The 26,356-nt window shown below is 45.9% G+C and overlaps 1 protein-coding gene across 2 annotated transcripts in view; it reads right to left on the reverse strand.

Moving 5' to 3' along the window:
• Positions 1 to 500: 500 nt before the first annotated feature.
• The window catches only part of CFAP65 (cilia and flagella associated protein 65), a 31,499-nt gene continuing 5,643 nt past the window's right edge, over positions 501 to 26,356 (reverse strand). Inside the window, exons 7-33 of one of the 2 annotated variants that reach the window (XR_015773091.1) lie at positions 25,393 to 25,615; positions 24,812 to 25,077; positions 23,402 to 23,602; positions 22,625 to 22,987; positions 21,752 to 21,889; positions 20,709 to 20,954; positions 20,056 to 20,280; positions 19,661 to 19,813; positions 18,264 to 18,429; positions 17,578 to 17,706; positions 16,856 to 17,081; positions 15,844 to 15,972; positions 15,387 to 15,563; positions 14,645 to 14,711; positions 10,768 to 10,878; positions 9,804 to 9,995; positions 8,853 to 9,011; positions 7,402 to 7,542; positions 6,842 to 6,958; positions 6,113 to 6,250; positions 5,538 to 5,603; positions 3,687 to 3,901; positions 3,187 to 3,318; positions 2,400 to 2,666; positions 1,604 to 1,741; positions 869 to 1,039; positions 501 to 763 (exon numbers count right to left, since the gene is read on the reverse strand). Coding sequence is in view for 1 of the 2 variants with exons in the window: in XM_014249266.2 (XP_014104741.2) it covers positions 1,003 to 1,039; positions 1,604 to 1,741; positions 2,400 to 2,666; positions 3,187 to 3,318; positions 3,687 to 3,901; positions 5,538 to 5,603; positions 6,113 to 6,250; positions 6,842 to 6,958; positions 7,402 to 7,542; positions 8,853 to 9,011; positions 9,804 to 9,995; positions 10,768 to 10,878; positions 14,645 to 14,711; positions 15,387 to 15,563; positions 15,844 to 15,972; positions 16,856 to 17,081; positions 17,578 to 17,706; positions 18,264 to 18,429; positions 19,661 to 19,813; positions 20,056 to 20,280; positions 20,709 to 20,954; positions 21,752 to 21,889; positions 22,625 to 22,987; positions 23,402 to 23,602; positions 24,812 to 25,077; positions 25,393 to 25,615 (4,422 nt within the window). In the remaining variant the exon portion in view is untranslated. Of the gene's footprint in view, positions 1,040 to 1,603; positions 1,742 to 2,399; positions 2,667 to 3,186; positions 3,319 to 3,686; positions 3,902 to 5,537; positions 5,604 to 6,112; positions 6,251 to 6,841; positions 6,959 to 7,401; positions 7,543 to 8,852; positions 9,012 to 9,803; positions 9,996 to 10,767; positions 10,879 to 14,644; positions 14,712 to 15,386; positions 15,564 to 15,843; positions 15,973 to 16,855; positions 17,082 to 17,577; positions 17,707 to 18,263; positions 18,430 to 19,660; positions 19,814 to 20,055; positions 20,281 to 20,708; positions 20,955 to 21,751; positions 21,890 to 22,624; positions 22,988 to 23,401; positions 23,603 to 24,811; positions 25,078 to 25,392; positions 25,616 to 26,356 lie in introns of both variants that reach the window. The other variant, XM_014249266.2, reaches the window with a different exon arrangement.

A 26,356-nucleotide genomic window follows, 5' to 3' on the forward strand; every position in this document is an offset into this window, starting at 1 on the left:
TTGCACAATCTTCTCCTAGGATGCGAGGGAAGAAGATGCAGCTCTGGTCTTGGCTGGGTCCTGGCACTGGGAAACAAGGCATGAGGGTTTTGAGGGGGACACCAAAGCTGCATCCTCACCAGAGCTGGGTGGTTGCATGAGCCCCATGTTGCAGAGTCCATAGCAGCATGGCAGAACAGGGGAGAAGCTGCAAACGCAGCTCCCATTGCCTGGCACAGCCATCCTGCAGCTCCTGCCTGGGAGCAGCAGCTGGAATCCAGCACCAGCCTGTTCTGTGCTGGCTGCTGGGATTTCTCACATCTCACACTGCCACCTCCCGGCTGTGACAAACCTGCTCCTTCATTGTGACACCTCTCACAGCCTGACAGACCCCCCCAAGCCAAGGCTCAGAGGATCCCCTTCCCTAGGTGACAGCCTTGCAGTTTCAAAAGGGAAGACCTTGTCCAGGGCTCACAAACTCAGATGCATGAATTACATATGTTACACACACTGTCAGCGTCTGAAGTTCAAGTTGCTTTTATTGGGTTGTGCATGTGCTGATGGTGCTGCAGCTGCCCCCTCGAGCTGGTCACTGTAAGGGGAGCCTGGAGCTGCCACTGGAGCAAGGAGGGGAGGAAGATTCAGTACCTGCATGCTATTGATGTCATCACCTCATTGCCCAGATGTCATTTCAAAGCAGATTCCACTCCTCTCAGCTGGTACAGACTGAGGGTAGTGAGAATTGTCATAGTGGTTGTCCATGTGCTCCCTGTAGCATAGAGTTCTTCTCCGGTGATGTGGCCAGCCACAGAAAGAAGAGATCTCATGAACTCTGCTGTGGAGCTGTCAGAGGATTCAAATCTTTGCTGAGAACATAATCAGGACATACCTCTTCAGAGAAAGCCACCATGCTGAGCTAAGATCATGGTGTGGGAGGGTCCAAGTTGTTCTGGACATCACAGGGATAAAGAAATGGAGACAGTTGATGTGCTTGAAGAGCTTAAGCAGTACAGTACCCAGCAGCTATGCTCTGGAGGGCAGGGGTGCCAGGTTGGTGATTCTGGAGAAGAAAGAGCAGCTCTGGAGATGACATCTACATCCAACAGCCCCCTTCCATTAACCCTCAATCCCATCTCTCTACAATTCTGCCCAGGCTAAGGAAAACCCTTATGCTTTTTACTCAGATCCAAATCTACTTTCCCCACCAGTGGCCATTCCCTCAACCTAACTAGATCCCACACCACCTTGGACTATGAAAACTTTTCTCCCTTTCTGCTGTCAGAGACTGTGCTGCCTGCTTCTTGACCTGTTTTCCCAAAGCACCATCCTTGCTGGACACTCCAGTGCCTCAGACCAGCTGTTCACACATAGAGCCCTGCCCTAGAGCTGCATGAGGGTCTCAGGTCCACAGAAGGGCTGTACTGTTACCACCTCTGCTCTGTGGCTCAGGATAAGCCAAGAGGGGGCAGAGACTTTGGGACTAGATTCATTTTGCACAGGCAGCCTTGGCATTGATAGTCAGGGATTCAGCTAACCCAAAAGGGCTAGAAAATGGGCTGTGCTTCAGCCTGACATGTTAAGGACAAGTCCCGTCCCCCACCAGAGCACAGATATACTCTGCTACCTTTGGGAGCGGTTGGGGGGTAAAGCAATGACCCTGGGCCGGGCTGTCAGCACCACCTCTCCACGGCTGGCTTCAATCAGGATATTCTGCAGTGTATTTTCCAGCACCAGCTCCACAAGGTTCCCAACAGCTGGCTGCCTAGAAGGAGAGAAGTACAGCAGAGGACAACTATCAGAAAGCAGATAAGGCAGGCTGCTTGCTGTGACTCCTGCCAGGAATCATCAGGCACCGCAGCGGAGCATACACTGTTTCCTACACACTGAGACCAATGAACCAAAGACTTAAGCAATGGGTTGCTGACCCTAGTTCCAGAACTGTCACCAGCTGGCATCAGCCCCTGACCTTAGACAGAGCTGGGTGACTACAGTTTTACTGGTTTCTCCCTCCAAGCTGTGCTGTAGCTGCTATTAGTGATTAATGCTTGCAGCTTGTAGCAGTGTACAGGGGAGCAGCCACAGCAAATGCAAGGTGGTGAAATACTGCAGTGAAAATAAAAGGTAAGCACATACTGCACCCTAATGTCTAATATGGCCTGGACTGCCTGAGAGTAAAGCAGATGTCATTCACTACCAGCATCCTGGTTGCCCATGGCTCAACCCCAGACACAGTAAACCATGTCTCCCCACAAACCACATTTAAGAGAGAGTGGCTAGGTGGGCTAGCATCGACTTCCACCCAAACAACACAGAACACACCAGAATACTGCAGAGCTGCAGGAGAAATGGATTTCTGCCAGGCAGTGTGCTGCCACGGTTCTCTTGAAAGTGCAGCTCTTGGCTTTGTGAACTCTCCTCACCTATTTATTATCTCCTTTTCCTTCAACTGCTTATGGTGAAAAGTCTCGCAAGACTCCAGCAAATCACTGGGAGAGGTTTCCTGACCAATTTTTTTCTTCTCTCCACCCTTCTCAAGGTCAAGATCTGTCGAAGCAGAGACCCTGGAGCCGTGTCTACTGTCTTGGAGCTCTGCTGATTTTGCAGACTTGAACTGGGAGAAATATGGAATAGGCTCATCTTGGATTTTTCTCACTGACTTCTGGAAGTGGCCGTTCTCCAAGAGGCTTCTAGAAGAGGAAAATAAAGGGTAAGTTCCAGCAAATTTGCTATCTGTATGACCCAGAGGATTATTACAAGACAGCACAAATCAGAGAAAACCACTGACTGATATCAGTGTTTAGTCTGTGCCTTCTTGCTTTCTGGGCTTAAGGGAAGCAGTAAGAGGGTTTGAGCCAGTGAAACTACCTCTGTTTCTCCAGAGCTGGTTCTTTACAGTTGCACAGCTCACAAACCAAACAGGTGTACCCCAATGCAGCCTGTTTCCAAGATCACAGCTAGTGGAGTTCCCTGGTTCATAGGAACTCTGGTAAGATGGGGTCAACTGGTGGCTGGGGAGGAAGTCCCTGCCTTGGCTGTTACTCCAGGATCCAAGCTCATAGTTCCCAAGACAGCCTTTGGCAGGCAGATCTCCCATTCTGGCAACAAGAATGCACAGATTCCTCTAGGATTAGCAGAGGGCTGGCCATGCTGCACGCATTCTCTGGAGGACAGGGTCTCCAAACCAGGTGAGGGTGAAGGGACACGCACCTGATGACACCTGTGAGTATGTCAGTCACCATCTCCAGCTCCTGTTTAGAAGCAGTAGCCAGGGACAGCCATTTGTTTCCATGCCTATTTCCATCCACAGATTCGCTCTCTGAGGGCTGGGCGCTGAAAGGGCTGGGAAAGGAGTTGTTCCATCAGTGGCAGCACTATAGAACCAAGATTTCAAAGACCAGCACCCTCCTGGCACTGCAGCAGCACATCAGGCAAGGAGTGCAGGCAAGCAGGGGAGGGGTGGGAGCCGTCGTATTTGTGACAGGAGCAGGGACACTGACATAAAAGAGGAACAGTGAGCTCTGACAGTTGAGGTGGAGAGAGAAACAGGTCTTGTCAGCTAATGCTGGGAAAAGCAAGATACCTCTTACCTAATTCAGAGGCACCAGAGAGAAGCAGAGCAGAACAGACAGCCAAGTTCAGTACATACCAGAGCGTGGGCAGCCCTGGCTCAGATGAAGCTGCCAATCCAAAAAAACTCTATCTCTTACCAGGACAAGAAGTATCTGGGAAAATCCAAGGCGAAGTTGCTGAGAAAGTCCTCAATAGCGTAGGACCTGGCTGACACATCAAGATGTAAGAGCAAGGGTGTGGGAGGCTCTGGTTTGACCCGCACCTGGCTGGTGTCTTTGTCCAACAGCAGCCCCCTCTTAATGTGTCCAGGTGGCTGACTGGATGTAGGGTGGTTTTTAATAGGGGGTAATGTCTGTTGGAGAGAAAGAAATGGAAGGTATACAGTTGGTCCTTTGGCCACAAGTAGGCTGGTGTAGGTGTGAGCACAGGCATGAAAACTGAAAGCCCAGCAGCCAGAGCCACCAGATCCTGGGTGTCTAAATAATCTTAGCACCACAGTACTGATAACAGGCATGAACAGCCACAGTGGCAATCAGGTCTGTTCCCTTCTCACTGTCCAGTGTGCCAGCCCCAAGTGTCAACAGGGCTTCAGGGCCTCCCTAAGGTATTTGGGGCTGTTGTTCTCCAATCCACCACTGTGGAAACTCTTGCAAGCACACCCGGAGTGCCGCAGGAGAAGTGATATACATGTATGGAATACATGGGGAAACTGGCCTCCCCCAAACCTGAAGGGAAACCAGGAACTGGCTCCAGCCACACTATATGGGGCAACTTGGGATTGCATTACCAGCAGTCAGGTTGGAGGATTTTTCTTAAGAGCAGTAGCCAGGATGCCTGGGCCAGGAGGACACCACCAAGATCTGGAGAAATCCTCAGGCATCGCAGGACTTCAAAGATCTTTGAGACATGGCTGTCCTGCCTCTGGGAATGAGGCTAGGGGCCTTCACTGCTCCTTACACAAGACACAGCAGGCTCCAAATTATCACTAAAGGTTAAAACCCAAGACGACTAAATGAAACTGTTTTCACCTTTCTGCAGCCATCTTTATGCTCATTCAGTGAATGCCTTGACCTGCCTCACTGATCACACCAAACAGCACAGGGCAAACAGTCCAAGCTAGAGTTGCCCTGAGCTGATTCTTTCACATGGAACAGTACAGGGCATGCAAAGGCACTCCACAGGGTCTCAGGAGCTACAGCCGCCCTGTGGTGGCACTCCTGAGATAACAAGCTGCATCTCCTTGTTGCCTCAATCCTCTCAGGCCCAGTCTCCCCTCAGCTCCCCCAAATTTTTCAACATCTTGGGTTAGCTCTGAGCCTGTCATTCCTACAGCACATCCTGCTGATGGCTATAGACACTGCTGGCTCTTTGGGCCCAGGTAGTTCTGCAGAGCGCTCACTGGGATCTTGTTTCACACCTTCCGACCACTGCCGGAAAAGCTGTCTTACAGCAGTGCATACAGTTGTGCATTTGAATGGAAACTGATGAACCAGGCAAATTGAGCTTTAAAACTTCCTGTGTATTTAAAACAAGGCAATTCCTGCCTGCAGCTTCTCCTGAGGAACAGAGCACAGCTCTTCTTGAGGTGAGGGCAAAGTCTGCACCACGTTCTGCCAGGGTCCTGCTGCTTTCTGCTGCGGCACACATTCCACTGTGTCCCCAAAATGAAAACAGTACAGGTACCAATTGCCCTGTCTATGTGCATATTTTCTGCTTATTTGAAACCTTTCCCCCTTTCTCCAGTCATGGGTGCATGTTTGATGCCAATTTCAGTTCCCATTCACCTCAGCTGGAAAGTTACTGGCCAGAGAACACAGCCAGTCAGTCTGATTCTTCTGGCTCCTCCAAACAGTCTGTCTCCCAAAGCCTTGAAGCTACAAATCCTGCTGTGCTCTCTGTCCAGACTCCCACACTCTGATATCCAGCATCTGCCTCTCTTCTAAAGCAGTCAGTTTGATTCTACCATGAGTGAGACAGGCCTGACCTACCTTGTATTTCCTGATCACAGCTGAGGATTCAGGAAGATTTTCTGCTTCAGCAGAATCTGATAACCTCTGAAAAATAAAATAAAATATAAAAAAAATAAAAATTAAAAAAAAAAAAAAGGAGGAAGAATACCATGTGGGAAAGACACAGAGCAGAATAAGACCTTAGGATTTTTTATTAGACTTTGTGCCAGCTGAGAGTCAATGATCTCACCCTCCATTCTTCACTCAGACCACATTCTTACTGCTAGCTACACATTTCTCTCCAGTGTTTATTCATGGTTAAAAATCCAACCATTGGTTTCCAGAGATACTGGCTTTGTTTTTCCAAAGGCTTCTCATGTACTTCCAAATTTCAGATGGTCACTAGCAATTTCAGAGTTTGTAAGATGATTTTTGGCTAGCAAACAGTATCTCATTTTCCACAAGCCACAGATAACCTTTGAGGTCTTTAGCAGATCAGAGCCTCATGTCCTCTTAACAACTTGCCTAGGTTTTCCTAAAGAATGTTTCTTGTCAACACTGGCTGCTGTTTCTTGAGCCAAGTTAAGTTGGTGCAAGGTTTTGAGAGCACTTACCACTGAAGGTGACATTAGCTTCTTCTTAGTCCCAAGGTCCTTCTCTGTGATGGTGAATTCCACAGCCTGCCGTTCCTTCTCCTTTTCCCACTCGTGCAGGTCCCTCTCATACCGAACCAGGGACTCCTGGATGTACACCTATGAAACAAATCATAACTGAAGGGAGCAAGGATAGAAAAGAGTTGCAAATAACAGCCTCTGGCTCAAGTCCATGCCTGTTTCTCCCCTTCAGGAGGTCCCAGAAAGAAACCCATTTGCTGTCCATGTATTCCAGTGGCAGGAAGAGGGAAAAACAGTGGTATTTTACGACTCATACAGAGAAGACATACTCTCTTGCCAAAGAAAACCTGGAAAGTGTAGAGGGGGACACTACTTTTAGTCTGTGCCCCCAGTAATATTAAAGCAGCGAGACTTGTTTTTTTACAGATATCAAGTCTTTGGCATTCACAGAAAGCCACTCCCATTCAAACCATCACTTTTAGCAGCTGGGTTCCCCTCCCAAAGCCATACATTGCAAAATTATACTTCATCTAGTGAGTCACACAGACAAAAGGATGCTTAAAGCATCAGGAAGGATGAAGCTAAGTGTCTTCAGGAATGAGAAGTGTGTATCAAAGAAGGATTCCTTCAGCTGGAAGCAGTAGGCAGCTGACTGCTGTGGTCAGCCATTTGGGAACCACAGTAATGTGCTCAGGTCATGGTAATACACAGGTACCTCTTGGGTCTCACCTCACACACCAAATTTATCCTGCAGAAGGAGGGATTCCTTGTAGGTTGCAGTGTGATGAAGCAGGGGATACTCTCTCCAGGCTGTGCAACCCCTGACTCTGGAGAAATCTCCAACACCTGGGTGTAGGAGTTGGGGGAGGAAAACAAAATTTTTTTTAAAAAAAGAGAAAAACCCAGAGGAGCTATTTCACTGTCCTGGGACCTTCCTGAGTGCTTCGTCTTTGTAGGGAACACACCTCTCCTTCTCAGAGGTATGTGGCATAAGAGAGATGCAGTTAATATATTCTAAGAACAAACATGCCTTTGCTGGTGGTCAGAGTCCTGATGTTTGTTATCACATTTTGTAGCTCCAGCTTCATATAACCCCATCAAGGTCTTCAGATTTCCCTTCCGAATTCCAGTTGCACCCCCTGCCCTAACCCTTGCCTTCACTTTTCCTTTCATCATCTAGTAGAAAGCAAATTTTTTAGAATTGAGTGTCTTGTTGAAAATGGAGCTGTAAGGTCCTTTCATGGCACAATAGATATGGGCAGGAAGGCTGTAAATCAACGAGGACTCACCTTCTCTTTACAGGAGCTTATCTGCCAGGAAAACACCACTGCCTTGCTCTTCAAGATATTGTTGAGAAAGACAAGTCGACCAGCTTTGGTGCAGTCAGGGATATTTCCAAGGCAAATCCTGTGATGGGACAAGGTGGCTGCCTGCAGGAAGCAAGGAGAAACCAGGAGGAACAGCAGGGAGGGAAGATGGGACCTAGCCATTGGGGAAGGGGAGTCATACAGTCATCTCTAAGTTGTCCAGCAATTTACAGATAAAATTATCCAGGTATCTTTACTATAACAACTTGAAAGGACATAACAATTCTCTCAATTTTGCTCTGGTTACAATGACTTTACATCAAAAGGCCAGCTGTGTTGCAGTGGGATTGAGTGAGCAATGAATAAGACATAATTCAAGACAAAAATAAGACTGCTGGACAGGAGAGGATCTCAGGAGCACAGAGGACCAGTAACACCCCAATTCTCTCTGCAGCACTTGCAGTCCAGGCCTTTTCTTATGCCAGTTGAGAAACATCAGATGTGTGCTTGTGCAAAATCCCTATCAACATGACTGTGAGTATTGGGAAATTTATCCCTAATACATCTTGTTACTAGTATGGTACTAGTTTGCCCCATTCTCCAGGCACAATGCAATCTCTGATTAAGTACAGTAATCATTAGAAAAAGAAACTTGATTTCAGACAACAGAGAATGCTGTCCTCTTTGTCAGCCTGAGGCAGTGTTCAATCATCTTCTCTTTGCTGTTCTCAGGAATATGACTGCCGTGCTGGAAGTGAAAGAGCATGCTCCAAGGAAGGCATGCTAATGTCACACAGGCTGAATCCTTTACCTGCCAGGAGAAAGCATCTGCTGCTGCTGTGTAGTGCTCATTCACTGCGCTTGGATGTGTGGATGAATTTAACAACAGATTGTCCAGGCTGGCAGGCCAGCTCTAGCCAGGCCAGACAAGCCCCTGCTGAGCCAGTGGCAGGTCAAACAAGTGCATTCCTCTGCATGTGCCTGAATAGGTGACCATCCTGCAGTCAGCATTCAGTTATGAATCACCTGAGTTTGGCTGGGAAATGGTGGCAGCCAAGCCCTGCCAGAGTATGGCAGGAGTACAACAGTCTTTTTAAGAATGATTTAGCAAAGAAAAAGGTGTTGTAACTGCACAGAAGAAAGGCAGCTGTGATGGGAGGTAACTTCTAAGAAACAATTCAGTACATGAACAAACCCAAACTCAGTTTTGTTCTAACGGCTATGGAAGTGACAAGCTGGAAGGGAAACACCTTTCGGCTTCCATGAGTTAAGCTCTTGATCACCTGCTGGAAGGGAAATATCTTGTTCTATGTCATGGCAAACAAATGCTCTGGCAACACAGGCTACTGCAAGATGGGATCACTTGTATATTTCAATCTCTGTCACACATTTCTGGACTGATCATATTGTTCATATCCCACACTTGGACTTACCTGCCCAGGCACAGTTAGTTTGGCAGAACCTGGAATGACTGCAGAAGAAAAAAATTGGCTCGATGTGGCAGCCTCTCCTACAACATTTGGATTGAAGCCTACTCCCTGGAAAGTAATCTGGGTCGAGTCACCCTCCAGGATGTTGATGAGAATGTCAACCTGCCTCAGACAAGATAAAGGTTCTAAGTCCAGAGTCATATTTGGGAGAGATGTGCAGTAAACTAGCACACTTGCTAATGGACTGGTCTAAATACACCCCATGCACGGATAAAGACAAATCCAGTCTCTTTTGCTCTTTCAGGCCTTGGCCTTTCCTGTTAGCCCGGGAAAGCTGGTTAAATAGTCAATTAGCCAGTTACAGTATGAGATAGATGGAGACTCCCTCTTGGAGCAAAGGTTCGAGTTTTAAAGTTAAATTTATTTATTTATCCATGCATTCACCACAGACTGAAGCAAGTGCTACAGTTCTGGCCTTGCCTGCCTGCCCAGGACAGAGGTCTTTGGGAAAGCTTTTTTCAGAGATTTGCAGCAGCATACACTGCAATGATAGAAGACACTGACTTCAGTCTCTTTGGTGGGAATTTTTGGAGGCCAACAATGAACCACAAATCTGAACCAATACTATTGATATCCCCAGTTACTGATTGATCCTTGAAAAAGATATACTGGGATGACTCTGGCAGTGGAAGATACCTCTTCCTGGGAAGAAAAAACTTATGACACAAATTTATCTGCTCCATTTCCAGACCAGACCAGCCACTCATTTTCTCTCAAGACTCTTTGCTTCTTAGAGGCACAGAGCTGAATTCAGTTGTAGCATTACATGGACCAACCATCAGTAAGAATTTTAAAAGAAATTTAAAAGAATTTTAAAATAATTTTAAAAGAATTTTAAAATAATTTTAGATCAACAACAGCATCTGTTTCTTTCAGTCATGAGGAGGCTCTTACCGTGTATGTTTTAGCTTCCAGTGGTGAGAAGATCCACTCAATGTGGCCTGTTTCACCAGGGGGTATTTCTCCTCTAGGAGTTAGGCAGACAAACACAGGATGCTGAAAATTCTTCTCTTGTATCTTCACAATGTTGTCCAACTGAACCTCAAATGTCACAGGCATGGAGCCACCATTGTAAAGTTTATAAATCTGAAGTGAGTCAGAAAGAGCAGTGCTTATTATACCAGGTACAAGTTAAACTATTTAACACTTCCCCAGAGGATGCTGATAAGCATTAATATTTAATTAATCAGCTTATCTCCTAAGAATGAGGAGACCTCATAGTGTCAAGATTTAACACTGAGGCTCTGATAGGCAGCTGTGCTAAAGGTTTATCACCACACACGTACATTGATAACTAAAGTGCCTCTCCAAATGGTGTCCTGCCACTTCACACTAGAGGAAAATTAATACAGATTAGCTAAAGGGATCACTGTAAAGCGGATTACTTAAAATGCAAAAACACTTGTATTAAAGTGCTCTTAATTCAATTCAGACTTGTTCATTTCCCAAGTAAATTAGGCAGAACAGAATCAAAGCTGCCTTTTTGCTGAATAAGTGTTTAAGGAAGTTAAATTAATTTACTAAAAAGATAATCAGGATTTATTTCCAGAGTACTTGGAGCAGCTAGGCAAGTTTTCACTCAGATCCAATGCAAGAGAATAAGTGAACAACCCAACATGTCTCATAAGCATTCTGATTAGAGTCAAGCTGAAGATGGTGAGAAGTACTTTCCCTGCTGCTGTCCCAGCAGCTATTTCCAGACTCTGCCTAGAACTACCCTCAAAGTTCTCCTGTGATGCTTTCCAACGAAGGCCAATCCATTTTCTGAGAATTGCCTCAGATACTGGCTGTCCTTGGGAGACATTAGTACTAGCTCCTTCCCTACACCTGCTGCTGGGTTTGGCTCCAAGATGCTCACCTGTGTGGGGGGGTGGGAGCGTCCAACAGCAATGGGTGTGAAGAGGTGCTTAGTGGATGCAAAATGAACGTACCGCTGGTCGTGTTCCACTGTCACACCGCTGAAGGTCAGCTACAGTGCAAAGAAATGCAGTCAGTTTCTCATAGGGCCTCGGTCCCATCACTAACAACTACACAAGGATTCTGAAGTACTTTGCAAACTGAAGGCCACATGGTTACAAACTTAAATTGGTAATACCAGGATAGCATGTCCTAAGAAAAAAATCAAGGAGATGAACAACCTACTCCAGTTTTTCTCTGAAAGGTTCTCTTCCTGTATCAGAAAGATTGTACTTTTGTTTCTGCTATGCCAGACATCAACATCAGTGCTTCTCTGTGCAAATGGATGGTGGAAATCTTCCATGAATGAAAGTATCTGGACTGCACATAGGAAAGTGTGTGGCCATGACAGGCAAATACTTTGGAAAGACAGGATTTAGGTAAGTAATGGCCTCCTCTTGGAAAGGACCACCTGGATGTCCTCTAGAGTGCTCCAAGAATGTATCTAGCAGTCCAAAAGGTAGAAGCAAGTCCAAAAGCAAGAAGATCCCAGCTGAACTTTAAGAGATCAAGTGATGATCAACAGTATTCTGTTGGCAAAGCAGCCACCAGGCACTCCAAGCAAAATGGAGAGATTTACAGAGCTATTTCATAGAAAGGATTTTGCATTCACACAGGCTCCTGCATTTTGAGAAAACCACAATCAGGCTGAAGATGCACTGATGATGCACTGTTTTCTGCAGGATCACCCCAAAGTACCCCTGAGCTGTCTGCTTTGGGGTAGAGGCTGCAAAGCAGTCACCCAGTAATGTCTCTGTGTGGGCAAACAGGAGACAAGTTGCTGCAATTCACAGGAAGTTAAGCCTGAAGCTTGGCTATTTTTCAAATATATGTGTAAAATACAGAAAATATTTGTAAAGATAGACACCTGCAGGAGATAATGTATCAGCTGCTTAAAAAAGAGCAGAAAATGACAACTCCTTTTACACAACCCACTCCAGTTCAGATCTATAAGCAAAATGAGAAGGAAGAAAGAACTAGAAATAAAATGTTAGCAAGGCCCTACATGGGATCTTTTCAAAGCACTACATGAGTAATCAGCCTCCTGAGAACCACAGCTTGCCTGATGAAGTGAAAGTAGGAGAAAGACAAAAGCTTTCCTTTCAAACTTCAAGGGAAAAAGGGATAGGAACCTCCGAGGAAAATGGAAAACACCTATTTACATAACTCCCAGTCAAAAAGCCAGCTTGCATTCCAACAGACCAGAACTGGTCAGGAAAAACTGTAATCAGTTTCCATTTGACACAGGATATGACATTTAGAGGATTATCAGTTAAAGAGAGACAAATGGAGAAAAGTGAAGACCTGCTGCAATCAATTCTCCTAGAGTGCATAGACTTCATCCCACAGTGAAGACTTAAGAGCATAAGAGGGATGCCAGATTCCCCAGGGAGGACAGCTGCCTGGAGAGCACATGCTGCAGTTGATAATATCTCACAGAACCTAACTAGCAGCTATGCAGTAAAGTACAAACACTTGCAGTTTATAAAACCTGTGTGCTCAGGGATTCCTCTTGGGATCCAGCCCTTCTCTCCAGGGAGTTCTGTGAACCAGCCTACCTCAGCCTGCAACAGATGCAGCTGGCTGGGCTTTTCCTACTAAAACTGCTGGGGGGCTGAAAATTCTGCCTGACTAAATTATCTCAGAGCTCTGAGAACAAGCAGTCTTACAGGTGAAGAGGCAAAGGACAATATGTGAAAGCATTAGGCAGTGGGAGGCCTTGTTTCCCTGCTGCACAAGGAATTGGGTAACAAACAAGCCCTACAGATGTCTCCTCCTACAGCCAGAAGAAATTGCCAATGGGAAATCAGTTTGGGTCCTTCAGAGTACATCAGAGAACTAAAAATTGGCCACTGAATAGGAATGACAGAGAAGAAGCTTCTCCTGAAAATTAAGTTGGGGAAACAGAGGAGCAGGAGGTCAAAATCTATCCATATAGGTAAAGTCATCACAGAAGTGAATTTAAACCCAAAGGAAAAACAGGCATTGGCTTGCATGTGGCTAACCCCAAGGCTCTGAAGCCAAGTAATTTGGAATTTGACAAAGCGATACCCCAGCCCAATGGTCTCCTCTGTTTATTGTTGCTTTCTGAAATTTCCAGCTTCTGGGGTAACATTAGAGCATTTGCTTCCCTTAATGTTAGATATGTTCTGCACATTTCACCAGAATCACAGGTGAGGATTTGCTCAGCCCTGGAATGTTAGCACACTTAGAGCAGTTTTTGCCACAAGCTGGAAACTCTGTGTGCTTCGTGCCATCACTGCAAGGAAAGCAGGCATGCTGTGTTGAGTCCCTCAGCTGCCCTCTTTGCAGAAGAAACATCTCCCACTCCTACTTTCCAATATCAGCATTTCAGTAGTGGCACTGTATCTCTGCAGGCTGCAACCACCTGCACTGCTCCTTGTCCTTGGACTGGCTTCTACAGCTCCTATTGCCAGAGCTCAAAGGCACCATGGGATCTTTTCTTCCCTGGGACATCCCACACTTTTCTAGCCCCATCTGCAGTGACAGCATGGCCTCTGGTAGCCACCAGAGCCACTGGCTATATGGCAAGAAAGGATGTACGGCCTACAGGCTTCGGTGCTCCAAAGCCTCTTCCCTCACTGGCCAACTGGTGAAAGGCTCACAGTCACTCTCAGGATTGTGCCAGGCAGGCAGAGCACAGGGAGCCTGTCCAAGGGCTTTGAGGGAAGGCACAGTTAAGCCACTGTTTGAACAGCTTGGTCAAAGGGCTGGATTTTCAGCTGACAACAGTCCTGAAAGAAAAGAAAAATAAAAGAGATGTGTGAACACAATGGTCTCATAGGAAACTTCAGAGACAGACAGGAAGGCTCAGCCGGGCATGAGTGGTGCCTGGCAGAGCACAAGGTGACTGACTCTAACTGACAGTTTGAGAGAGGGGGAGAGAGAGAAATTAGTTCCAAGCCTGAGGAGATGCTCAGGGAAAACACACCACAGATCAGCTCTGGGATGCTACAGAAAACAGCGAAGCAGGAAGAATAAGTAAGAACCTCCTCTATCATTGGTAGGAGAAATAAGTGGGTGGACAAAGGCTGCAGCCAACCAGGAACCCAGGGAGTATCTTCTGGGCTTGGGGAAGAAGCTGACACTGGAAATGTTGCTGAAAGATGCTGCCACCCTGTGCATTCCCAAACTACCATCACAGCAGGTGGTATATTTGGAGAAAAGCACATTCCCAGGGGGTTGAAGAGTATGGAGGGTTGATGAGATGGAGAGATTCAGGAAAGCTGCATAGGAGAGAAGCAGGATGGGCTGCAGATCTGAACTCCAAGAACTGCATGGAACAACTCACAGTGAGACATATTAAATGAGGGGAAGCACGCACAGGAATCCTGACCATGAGTTACAACAGAGTGAAAAACAGAGTGAAAACATACTGGGACTATAAAACCTAGGAAGGCTGTTCTGGACTTGGAGTTGTCTTGAAGGAAGAAGCAATTCTGCACTAAGACCATTAATAAAATACAAAGGTTAATAATAAATAAATAATAGTCCTCTTGCTGCAGAACACAGCACATGCAACACCCAAAGGCCATTCTGCCAGTGCACTGCCCACATTACTCTGTGATGGAACCACAAGTTTGTCAGAACACTGTTTTTATGTCTCTGCTTGGTCCTCTGTTACTGACTGGCTAGTGCAAATTCCAGGGGAAGGCCACATCCCCCTGTACACTATGCAGCTTCTGGGGAAAACACCTCTTAATTCAGTTCCTACCTGCTGTTCTGCAAATGGAAGGAAGGGACACTTGCTACCTTACCAGAATCTCATGGCCATAGGAAATCTTCAGCAGGACAGGGAGGCGATCAGTGCCAATGAAATCATGTCTAACAGTGAAAGAGGAGAGAGAGGAAAATAGTAGAAATCAACCTTGTGTCCAGGATGATAGAGTCAGAGTCACAGAGAACATTAGAGACAATTCACTTCCCAGCTAAAGAGTCACTGTTGCATAAGGGCCTGGGGGAGGTGTGGGGGGACCCAGCTGTGTTTGGGTGGGAATGAGTGATACACTGTTGATTTTAGTCATACATCTATTTAGGGATGCAAGTTTCTAGGCCAACAAAATGCCAGTACTTCTTAGATACAGTCTGCTTTGAAAGGGAAAGTGTTCAGCTTTCTTCATTCCTTCTACAGGCACACAAGGGCTAGCAGCTCTAGCTGATGACAATAATAAAAATATCACTACATAATCAAAAGCACAGGAAGTGCAGCATCTTGTTCATCTCCTCAACCGTCAGGTCAAGGCAGACCAGTGTCCTCAGCATGTCACACTAAACGCCTTTTGCTCTGCAGTGTTAAAGGACATGAAAACATTCTCCTGAGGAAAACAAGTTCTGTGGGGTCCAGAAACTGGACATGCTCAAGAACATTTTACTTGTCCAGCCTCTGCTGAGGAACATGTGATGAGGAAGGAAAATCTGGCATGGAAACTCAGGGGACTGATGGCATGTGATGTTCTGGCACATAGCACGAAGCTCTGAAGAACAGGTACTTGTCATCACCTGTGTGAGAGCTGGACAGATTTATCCTGCCCTGGAAGAAGTGTTCCTGACTTTGGGGAAACACTGAAGAGCTGGTTATCCTGAATTCTCATCTGGTGCAGCTCCTGGGGGGTAAAGTCAGCATCTTCTGCCCAGCGTTCCATGTCCATCTTCTGATCAGAAGGAAACAAGAAGGCCCTAGGGAACCAATCAGCTGGTCAGCAACAAGGATATGCAACTTCCCCAAGGCTATGGTCAGCATATTCAATCCAAATGGGCTTAGCCCAGCTGGTGGCTACATCACATTTCATCAGGTCTGATATGCAGCTCCTACCAATCGCTTCCCCACCCAGACTCACCAACAGATCTCAGCTGCAGCTGTACCTACAAAACCCACCCTACTAATCTGAAAATTTCTCACAGCCCTTTGAGCACTTCCAGACCTCCAAAAGGCTGAGCTCCATTGAGCACTGCTTACCAGTCCACAGGTATGACACCCTTGTTCTCCAGCAGAAGCATCACAATGGTAGGCTCTGAGCCCACTGGAGCAGACCCAAAGTCAAAATCCAGCAGGAGAGGGGTATACACTGGAGGGATCAAGCATGTGCTGCTCACAGGAGAGAAAGAAGATATTAAACCGAAACAGGAGGAAGGGTCATTCTACATTGGCTGTCTTCCTTATAATTCTTGTCTGACCTTATGTTCTTGGCCCTTTTGAAAGCAAGGATACTGCGCATAAGGCAGACCTTCTGGTTTTCTTTTAAAAATCTTTTATGTATGTGTAATGAGAGTGACATAAGAGAGTTCAGCTTAGCCTGAACTCTCTCTTTAGCTCCCTAGTATAAGGAAGTCACTGACATACTGGAGCAGGCCCAATGGAGGGCCACTAAAATGGCTGAGGGCTGGAGCACATTGGCCAGATTGGATGGGGCTCCAAGCACTTGATCTAGTGAAGGCACCTCTGCCTATGGCAGAAGGGTTGGAACTAGGTATCTTTAAGGTCCCTTCGAATTCAAACTATTCTGTGATTACAAGGATGACAAAGAGACCTGGATTTGTTCAGCCTTATGAAGCAAGGGTTCATAGACGGCAATTGCACAAGTTGCAATACAAGATATTCTGATAAGATACTAAGAAAAAGATTTTACCATGGAAATGGTTAAACAGGAGCTCAGACAAGCTGTGGTTTCTCCATCCTCAGAGATACTCAGCAGTGAACTGGGTAAGGCCCTGGGCAACCTGATCTGTATGTCCCTGCTTTGAGCAAGGGGCTACACCAGAGACTTTTGGAGGTCCATTGCAATTAAATTATTCTCTGTTTCTGTGGCTCCTTTCAAGGAAGCTCAAGCACAAAAGTGGAGAGGAGCAACTGCCTGCAACAGTTAGGATGGAATAACAGGGTGACACACAGCAGGGAGCTACAACACATGCCAATCTGTCTGGCTCATGCAAGGAACTCAAAAATCCTCTGAACCATCTCCTCATCTCACCTGTGCCTTGTGGGAACTTTGTAGGTGAGCTCGCCAGGAGTTGGGTCTCGCTCCAAGAATTCATTCAGTGCATCCAAGGAGAAGAGCTTCCAGAGGTGCAACTTGCTGATACTGCTGGCAACCCCTGTTGTACAAGCATCTGTGATGCGCAAAGTTGGGTAGACGCCTGCTGCTACAATGCAGCAGAGGGGCTGCTGCTCCTCTTTTGTGCTTGTAAGATCTGCAGCTTGGGAGAGAAAGAAACACCAAAAAGTAGTCATGCATCATTTAAGGGGTGGATGCCTGGGTCATTTTGATTGCAGCAAAGGGGAAAGAGGCCCTACCAAGAACAAAGAAAGGAAGAATGGGCCAGTATAAATTCTTTTCTTTGGCAGCCACTCAAAACCCCTAAACCACCCACTTCTAGTTGTATCTTGATTTCTGCATTTAGACATCCCCAAAAGACTATGAATATGATCCTTTTCAACAGTGTATTTTTACAATTTAGTTTTGCACTATGTGAAAACACCCTTTTTTGATTTAAGCCTAAAGCCTAATCATTTTATAAAGTGTCCCTTGTTTTCACACTGAAAAAATCATAAACATTTATATCTTGTCTTATCCCTATCATTCATATGATTTTACATTTTTCACCTTCCAAGCTGAAAAGTCCTTGTCTTGCTAGTCTCTTCTTTTACAAACACCATCCCCCACTTCTGAACATCCCAAAACATCCATCTCACCTCTGGGTGTGCAAATAGCATATCTGATTGACCAGGTGTAATGTAGCCGACGGGCTGGCCTTACTTTTATTTGGAAAAAAGCTTTTGATCTTGCGGGGATTGTTCCTCCAGAGTGTTCCAGCTCTAGAGCTGTGGGATACAAGAGGTGGCATAAGCTCTTGGCATTATTGTCTCTTACACCACACATGTTGTGGCATACAGATCACTAAGTCTACCTGCACTCTAGCCACTGCCACCCCTTGCCTAATTGTTAGGATTAGCTTCAGGTGATGAACTTGGGATTCCCAGACTACAACTGTAGGCATCTCATTAGGAGTACCCAGATTGCCTCTGGCCAGTAAAGAACAGGGAACTTCCCAACCAGAGATCCTCTAGAAAGGCAGCTAAGAGCTGAGCTCCACCATTTCTTCTGGTGAGGTCCTTCATTTAACTTCCTTTTCTGCTGGGAAATTATATCTTATTTCAAGGTTCAGATTGGTCTAACTTCAATTGTCAGACTCTGGATTATGCTTTTTCCAGAAAGATGGAAAAGTCATTTCCTATGCAAAGGAACAGACAACTTAAGGTTTGAGAATCAGTGCAAGCCAGCCAGCAAGCAGTCCAACCTCCATGTTAATACTAGATTGATTTTTGGAGAAAAGAGGAGAAAACTAAGGTCCTGTCCCATGCTAATTCCTTTACAGTACCCAGTGGATCGCTGCAGACCTCCTCAGGGTCACAGGGCCCTGTGATGAGTTGTTCCACACTGAGGACGTAATTCAGGTTACAGATCCCATCATTTAGCAGTACAATGCTGCAACTTTTTTGATCACCAACTAGAATATTTCCAAGGTCCAGATGCTCCTTTTGTGCCTGGAATACAAACCCACCATGCTGAGGTCACTTTAACATGTCAAGCGTAGTGGTTGAGCGCAGCCACCACTTATCTCACCACACGCTAATCCCTTGGCACATGTAGTGCAGTGCAAAGGACTCCCTGCTTTGTGTAGGACCTGGCATGCCCTGGGAGATAGAATTGTTAAGGTTAGAAAAGATCTCTAAGATCACTGAGTCCAACCATTGACCTCATACTGCCAAGTCCACCGCTAAACCATGTCCCTGAGTACCACGTCTACATGTCTTTTAAATACTTCCAGGAATGATGACTCAACCACTTAACTGGGCAGCCATTCCGATGAGTGTCAACCCCTTTCCTGAAGAAATTTCTCCAAGTATCCAATCTAAACCTCCCCTGGCAAAATTTTAAGTAATTTACTCTTGCCTTATTATTCAGGAGAAGAGACCAACACCCACTTCCCTACAAACTCCTTTCAGGTAGTTGGAGCATGATGAAATATGAAACAGGTCTGCAAGGGACTCAATCCCTCTTCCAAATGTTTTCTCCTACTGTTTTTTTAGGCTGGTTGCTGGGTAGGATGTAGCATACCCAGGGCTGTGAGAACACTAGCTGGCCAACTGCACTTGGGCCAAGGCTGAGAGATATTTGCTGGCCCTTTTGTGACTGCTTAAAAAGTCCCCTTCTCTTTTGGCCAGCTGTGCACTCACATACAATTTAAAATGACTAAGCACCCATCAATCAACATGACTGACATGGGACAATGACTTACAAAGTATTATTTTATTTATCTCTGGTTCATTAAGAAACCTGACTAAAAAGAAAGTGGCTGCACAGACCTGTAGATAACGGGAGGAAAGCCAGGTGGAGGTGCTATATCACTTTAAAAGATCCATTGCACTTACAAATCAGCCTAACAGCAAAACAAATGGGGAAGAAGAGCAGACAGAATGAGAAGAGAGAACCATGATTCCAAAGGAGCCAAATGGTTTGCTTGGTTTAGACTGGAACAGAGCAATCCCAGACGATTTGTTAAGGTCATATTTGAACTGGCAGGATGTTTACAATATGTTGCCATTAGGCCACTAGAATGAGTACTGTCATTTACACTGAAAACAGTGTCTGGGAATTTTTCTGTGAAATCCTTATTGGCTGCCTTCAGTACAGATTGTGCAAAAAGGGAAAGTCCAAGACCCCCATCCCACCCTAGTCCCCTCTAGTACTACTCAGTGGGCCCCTGTTCCTTACCCTCATGGAGCCCAATGCCCCTTCTCCAATGACCCGTAAGACATAATGGACACCTTTGGAAGACACAGGGTCTGGGCTTTTCCACCTCACAAATACCATAGCTCGCAGCACATACTTGGTTTCCTTGTCAGGAGTAAAAGTCCATGCCTGAGCCTGCAATCACAAGAGGGAAAAGTATTCATAGGAGCTCCAGTCCAGAGATAAACCCAAACACCTCAACAACTGCATTTAACGCACAGTCCCTTCCTCTATTACAGCTAACCTAGTTCCCTACAGACATACCACCTCCATCTGTGTCAAAGATTCACACTGGGAATGAACATCCAGATATTCAAAGCCAGGTTGAGGTTGTATTGTAGAGAGCAAACTACAACTTTGGTAGAACTTGAACTTACCATGGCTTCATAGGGCTGGAGGACCCCTTCAGTGGGGCTGACAGACAGAACCTTACTGTCAGACTGATGGATCTTCCATGTGAAAACCACGGGCAGCCTTGTGCAGTTTTTAATGGTGTACATTCGTTTAGAGGAGGTCCCTATATGGAGAGGCTTGAAGTAGAGATTTCCATCACCTTCTAAGAGCAAAAGAAGGGATTGCCCACAACTCTGCAGAACAATCTCCTGTGGAATTAACAGAGAAAGTAACAGACATTAGCTACTAGTCTCAGCTACCTCTGGAGGAACCAGAGATGTTGCTCAACCAAAGATGTTGCTCCTTCCAAGAAAGAAGCAAGAGCAAACTGGATCATAATAAGGAGGGGAAGGGCTTTAGGCTGTAGAGTCAAGTCAGGCCCTTAGCATAATACAGTGTATTCTAAGACAAGGAAATGCAAGGAACAAGGGGTACGGGATGTCTGGCACCACAAAGGCCTTCTTTCTGCAATGCTGACTCCATATTAAATGTTGAAAATATTCTTTCATTCCTATTTCCAAAGAGCAAAATATTAACTGACCATTAGGAGATGTAATAGGCATCACAGTGCAAGCCACCATGAAAACAGAAGACTACAAGGGAACAAAACTTTGCTCACCATCTTCCCTCTCCTTACCTTGGTGTATGCAGGGTAAGAGTTCAGCTCCAAAGGCAGGGCATGCTTCTGGAAGACTGTGTTAACTGGGTGAGTGGAGAGAAAGAAAATCTGATGGCCTCCTGGAATGATATGTCCTGAGCTGGGCTTGACCAAAACAGAGGGACAGGCAGTTTGGCCCACACTGAAGGTTATCAAAGAGGTGCTTGTGTTGCACAACAGCATGCTGCAGTAGCTATCAGTATCACAAACCACAGGAGGAAAAGTCTGGTGGAGATAAGCAAGAAGGGTTGTTTTCACTGGGTTAAAAACCAGCTTAAAGAAAAAGTTTTCACTATATTCAATTCCAGGTTCCAATAAGCACTATCCTGAGACTATGGAGAACTTTTTAACTGCTTCTTCTCAAGGAAAGAAATTAAACCACCCAAGGGTACACAAATGATGGTCTTTTCCCTTCCCACAGTGGCCCTCATGGGCTCATGGGACTGGTGAAGCTGTTTTCCATCATGCCATGCTTTATGCCCATCCAGTAAGCGAACTGCTTGCTGCTGCCTGCAGTTTCTGCATAAATAGTGACATCCTGGATGAAGAATTCCAGCAAGCTAGAATTTGCTCCACTTCATGCATATCAAATAAAGGCTGCATGGCTTAGATTAGCTGAGGAGATTTTATAAGAGATTTTCAAGAGAATCTTCTCCTCTATCTTACAACCACTTCTCCTTCGTAAGTGAGGATTTTGTTTGCCCAAGTGCATGCAGAGTTTTTGAGGCTCCTGGGAGGGAGCTGAACACCCTTATTAATGTCTAGGTCCACCTAAACAGCAAGGAAGTTGATCCCAACAGCTTTTCTCTCAGAGCTAATGAGATGGTCAGTACATCTGACGTGGTGGAGGCTAGGAAGCTAATGCAGAAGAAACAGCATACTACATACTACTACCACAGCAAAAGCCTCCACACTATCAGAAACCACCAAAGACACATCTCAGTGCCATGGGAGACAAAGTAAAGAATTCAGACAAACACTGAGTGTCTCTGCAAAGATCCAGAGGCCAATCTGTTACACACTTTGGGGACATCCAGGATGTACTGTGGAATGAAGTGCTCCTGTTTTGCTTCATATGTGTGTGCTCTCAGCCTCACAGTCAGGCACCATGATGGACAGATGGTGGCATCATTCTCAATGTTGGTGTAGTGTCTCATCACCTGCAGACATACAAGGGACAGCACAGTGTGTGCAGGGAGTGTGTCAAGAACTTCCCAGAATCACAGATTAATCTGAGTTGGAAAAGACCAAGTGTACATACTATATCAAGAAGCTGCTTGTTCAATGACATTCCTGGGGCTAAGGAATTGACATTTTCAGGGAAGAAGGACTGACCAGTACCAGATGAGAAACAAAGAGAGAGAGAGAGACTTGTAATGCTAAGTTTTACTTACCAGGATATTTCTGGGTGCTAAATCTCCTGTAACTGCAGACTCGTGCAATGTGAATTCTATGTCACTTGGGAGAAGAGCGACTGTATCTGGCCCTCCACAAGTAAAGCTGCTGAGGGCACTATGACCAAGTTATTGCCCATCACCCAGGCCACAATAACCATTCTTGTGCAGGCTCACATCTACACTAATAGTGCAATAATTCATAGTAATTTCCTCTTCAGTGAGGTGTACCATGCTTCATGTTCCCTAGGGGTAAGAGCAAGTGTACTGCGCACATGCATGAGTTGTGACTTGTTTCTGTCATTTCTCTGCCAGGATACAGATGAAAGAGAAACTTTAACCCAACAGTGTATCAAAGCAGTGGTCAAAATAGTTAATAGAGGTGCTAGCTTGTCAAATTCAAAATTAAGGATTTAAACTGAATTTTAACCCCCCCAAAATACTTTATTCTGCAAACAGTTGCTTGCTAGGTCATCTCTGGTCTTAGTAATTCCTACTAACCTTGTAAACAGCAAAACCTTCCAGCTCTGCTGCATAAAGACTGTTGAGCTGAGTGGGCTTGCAAAAGACACGGAAGGTTGAAGACTTCAGTGGTGGCATATCACAGATTTTGGGGTGCACTTGGAAGGCACTGCCATGGTTTGGAGTCCAGGCAACAATGATACTTCCTTTGGTATGGTTGGTCACACAGAGAGAAAGAGGTTCTGCCTTGTGTGGTAGTATGCAGCATCCAAAATCATGCTCTCTGGGGCTGACACTAACATGAGCAGGAAATGAGGCCAGGTCACTGCTTACACCATCGTAGAAATATTCAGTCATAGCATTGGGTTCAAAGTATTCCTTGGGCGGCTGGTCCTCAGAAATCTACAGGATGGAAATATCTCAGTGTGAGCAGGGAAAGTGTGCCTGTGGGAGACACCAGGCACTGATTGTCTTCATGACCAAGAAGGCATGCAAGATGCATTTCAGTAAGAGTTCCTAGGACAGCTCAAAGTGTAGGCTTCAAGGAGGCTTCTGTTTGTAAGCCTCAATCTGAAACTGAAGATCAAGCAAAATATGACCCCATGATTGAGTAAAAGCCAGAAAGAAGCTTTGTGGCTGAGTTAGGGTAAAAGCCAGCTGACAAAGATAGTGTTGGTGTGTGCTGGGAACATCAACAGCAGAAATACTAAAGAAATCAGTCTGGCACTAGCAAGCCCTTCTAGATCTGTCTTCTGTATGACAGATACCCAGGATATATAGAGAAGTGTCTTAGATTCCAGGGGGGGCAGCTCATACCTCAGGGGGCAGCATGAGGGCTCCCTTTTCATCCATCTGCAACTTCCCATCCTTCAGCATCATACTCAGGATATCAGGGGGGTAGAAGGTCAGTCCCCTCACCATGTTGGTTCGGTACCAGGAGAGGTGTCTTTCCTGAAGGGTGACTGGCTTAGCTGTATCTGAATGGCAGGTACCAAAAAAGTCCACATACATGGGTTTCTGGGAAAACACAAGACAGAAGAAACAAACTGTCCTGTGATTGCTTTAAGAGTTACATTATACTAGTATCTCACTTCCAAAACTATGCCTGGGAAAGGCTTAGCATCTGCAGTTTCAGGCTGCCATTTACTATATGTCTCAATGTGAGACAAGAACTTTCTTGAAACTGGAAAATTGAAGGCACTCAGTGAATAGCTATGAAACTAAAGTTAGGACAGAGACCTAAATGGACAAGATCACTAAGGATGCACCTCACCCTATCCATAGGCATTACTGACAGTCCATGTCCTATTGCTGATAGGAACCTGTACCATGGGGATTCTGCTCAAAAAAGAGTGCAGGTCCTGCACTTGAGTCACAATAACCCCAGGCAGCATTACAAGCTTGGGGCAGAGTGGTTGGAAAGCTGCTCATCAGAAAAGCACCTGTGGATGATGTCTGACAACAGCTGAACATCAGAGAGCCTTCTGACGGCCTGGGTGGCCAAGAAGGTCAAGAGCATCCTGGCTTGTATCAAAAATAGTGTGGTCATCAGGACTGGGGCAGTGGTTGTCCCCTTGTACTCAGCACTTGTGAGACTATGTCTTGACTACTATGTTCAGTTTTGGGCCCCTCAGTACAAGAAAAACATTGAAGGGCTGGAGAGTGTCCAGAGAAGGGCAATGAAGCTGGTGCGGGTTCTGGAGCACAAATCTTATGACGAATGTCAGAGGGAGCTGGGGGTGATTAGCCTGGAAAAAAAAAGGCTCAGGGGGAATTTTACTGCTCTCCACAATTACCTGAAAGGAAGGTGTAGCCAGGTGGGGGCTGGTCTCTTCTTCCAGGTAACAAGTGATAGGACAAGAGGAAATGGCCTCGAGTTGTGTTTGGGCAGTGGTTAGATTGGATATTGGGAAAAATTTCTTCACCAAAATGGTTGTCACCCCAGTCTGCCGAGGTTGACAGTTGAATCGTGATGCCTGGAGGTATTTAAAAGACATGTAGATGAGGCACTACATGGTTAGTGGTGGACTTGGCAATGCTGGGTTAATGCTTGGACTCAATGACCTTAGAGGTCTTTTCCAACCTTAACAATTCTATGATAGGTATCAATGAAAATGCAGTGGGAAGAGATTGCAGGGACCACTGAGACAGGCCAGTCTTCTTGGATTACACTGGAAGATGTCTCTAAAGTATCACAGCAATGAAACTACCCTTTGCCTCCCATACCTGGTGGTGGACAAGGCACACGACTCTGCGGTGATAATTCATGGGGTGAGTAGGTCGAAAGATGACCTTCAGTGTTAGTGTTGTTGTGCCCTCCAAGACTCCACAGGGGCAATCCAAGGAGAAGACGCTCCCTTCACAATCAATATCGAACTGATAATAGGCCGGGACATCTGATGTGTTGCTGATTTTCAGTGTCTGCATCAAACTTTCTCCAACACTGATCCAGTTAAAGTCCACAGAAGACTGGTGCAGGGACACGGAAGGACCTAGCACAACATGCAAGAAAAGATCCTGGACCTGTCATAGCTGTTTCTTCCAACATGTCACAAGACACTTCTGCACTTAACTGATATTCCCAAACAGATTCAACTCTTCAGCAAAACCACTAGTCCTAGCAAACAGTTGGACATTCACTTAAAACAGGCATAAATCCCAAATGGCACACCAGGGACAGCCAGAATCCCAGCAGGAGTTTAGTCTGTGACTGCAGGCTATGATAATTCCTAGTCCTTTCCCAAGCACTAACCTTTTCCCTCCACTGGTAAGAAGCTGACAGGGAGAAATGAGAAAGGCTTTGGTACCTTTACATGAGCCAACCACTTTCAGAACAGTCTCCAAGTGGTATCCAGCAGATGTGATAGTGAAATAGTCAGTACTGTGCTCTCCTACTACTTGAGGCTGAAACTGTATGCACAAGACCAGCTTCCCTTTGGCAGGGACAACACCATAGGACACATTACAGGAGAAAACATAATCACAAAGCAGAGGGTCTTTTGCTCGTTCTATTGTACATGGTGCATCAACCTACAAGTAGAAAAGAAATAGGTTAACAAAGGAGCCAACATGAGCCAGGATGGCTCTGAGTGAAGGACACTAATCAGGTAAGTGCTATAGTTTTCAGCAGTGCTGAACACCACCAAGAACACCAAGGCCACCACAGAATCGTTGTGCAGCAAACCTCTGCCATCTTGTTCTGATGGAGAATGGGTGACAACATGCTCACAACATGCTCAGAAATCAGCAGGCTACAGCAAAACTCCTGGTGATCTCTGGGGTTGGAGTACCCTTCCTAGTCAGTGGAAAAATGGCTCAAGGTGTCCCTAGGGGACAAAATAGCCTAGGTGACTGGCTGTCACCAGGGGAACATGCAGGCAGGTAACTCATTTCCCTCTGTCCACAGTTCTACCTTGTTTATGGGTCTTCTTCTCCCAAGAAAAAAAAAGCTGGTGCTCTGATACCTTACTCAAGACCCTTTATAAAACTGTCCTAATCCTTGCCTGGCAATGCTGAGCACCACTGCCATGTGAATAGTAACAGTACAAAAATGAGTGTGTCTTTTCCACTCCCAAGCTGCAAGGCCTGTGGAGGAGTCAGCACTGCTGTCATCCATGTCAGCAGTCTCTGAGTACATCCAATGCTTAAGAGGCTGGGATGGGCTGAGCTGGCACAGGTAACAAGGTGCCCAAATCCATTTGACTTTTTGAACAATTCACTGGGCTGCAGTCCAAAGAGGACAGATCCATCAGTTGCCCAGGATGCACACAC

The sequence above is a fragment of the Pseudopodoces humilis genome, chromosome 8 (assembly GCF_049639895.1).
Source record: "Pseudopodoces humilis isolate 2021_Gansu_Grassland_sample_001 chromosome 8, ASM4963989v1, whole genome shotgun sequence".
NCBI lineage: Eukaryota > Metazoa > Chordata > Aves > Passeriformes > Paridae > Pseudopodoces > Pseudopodoces humilis.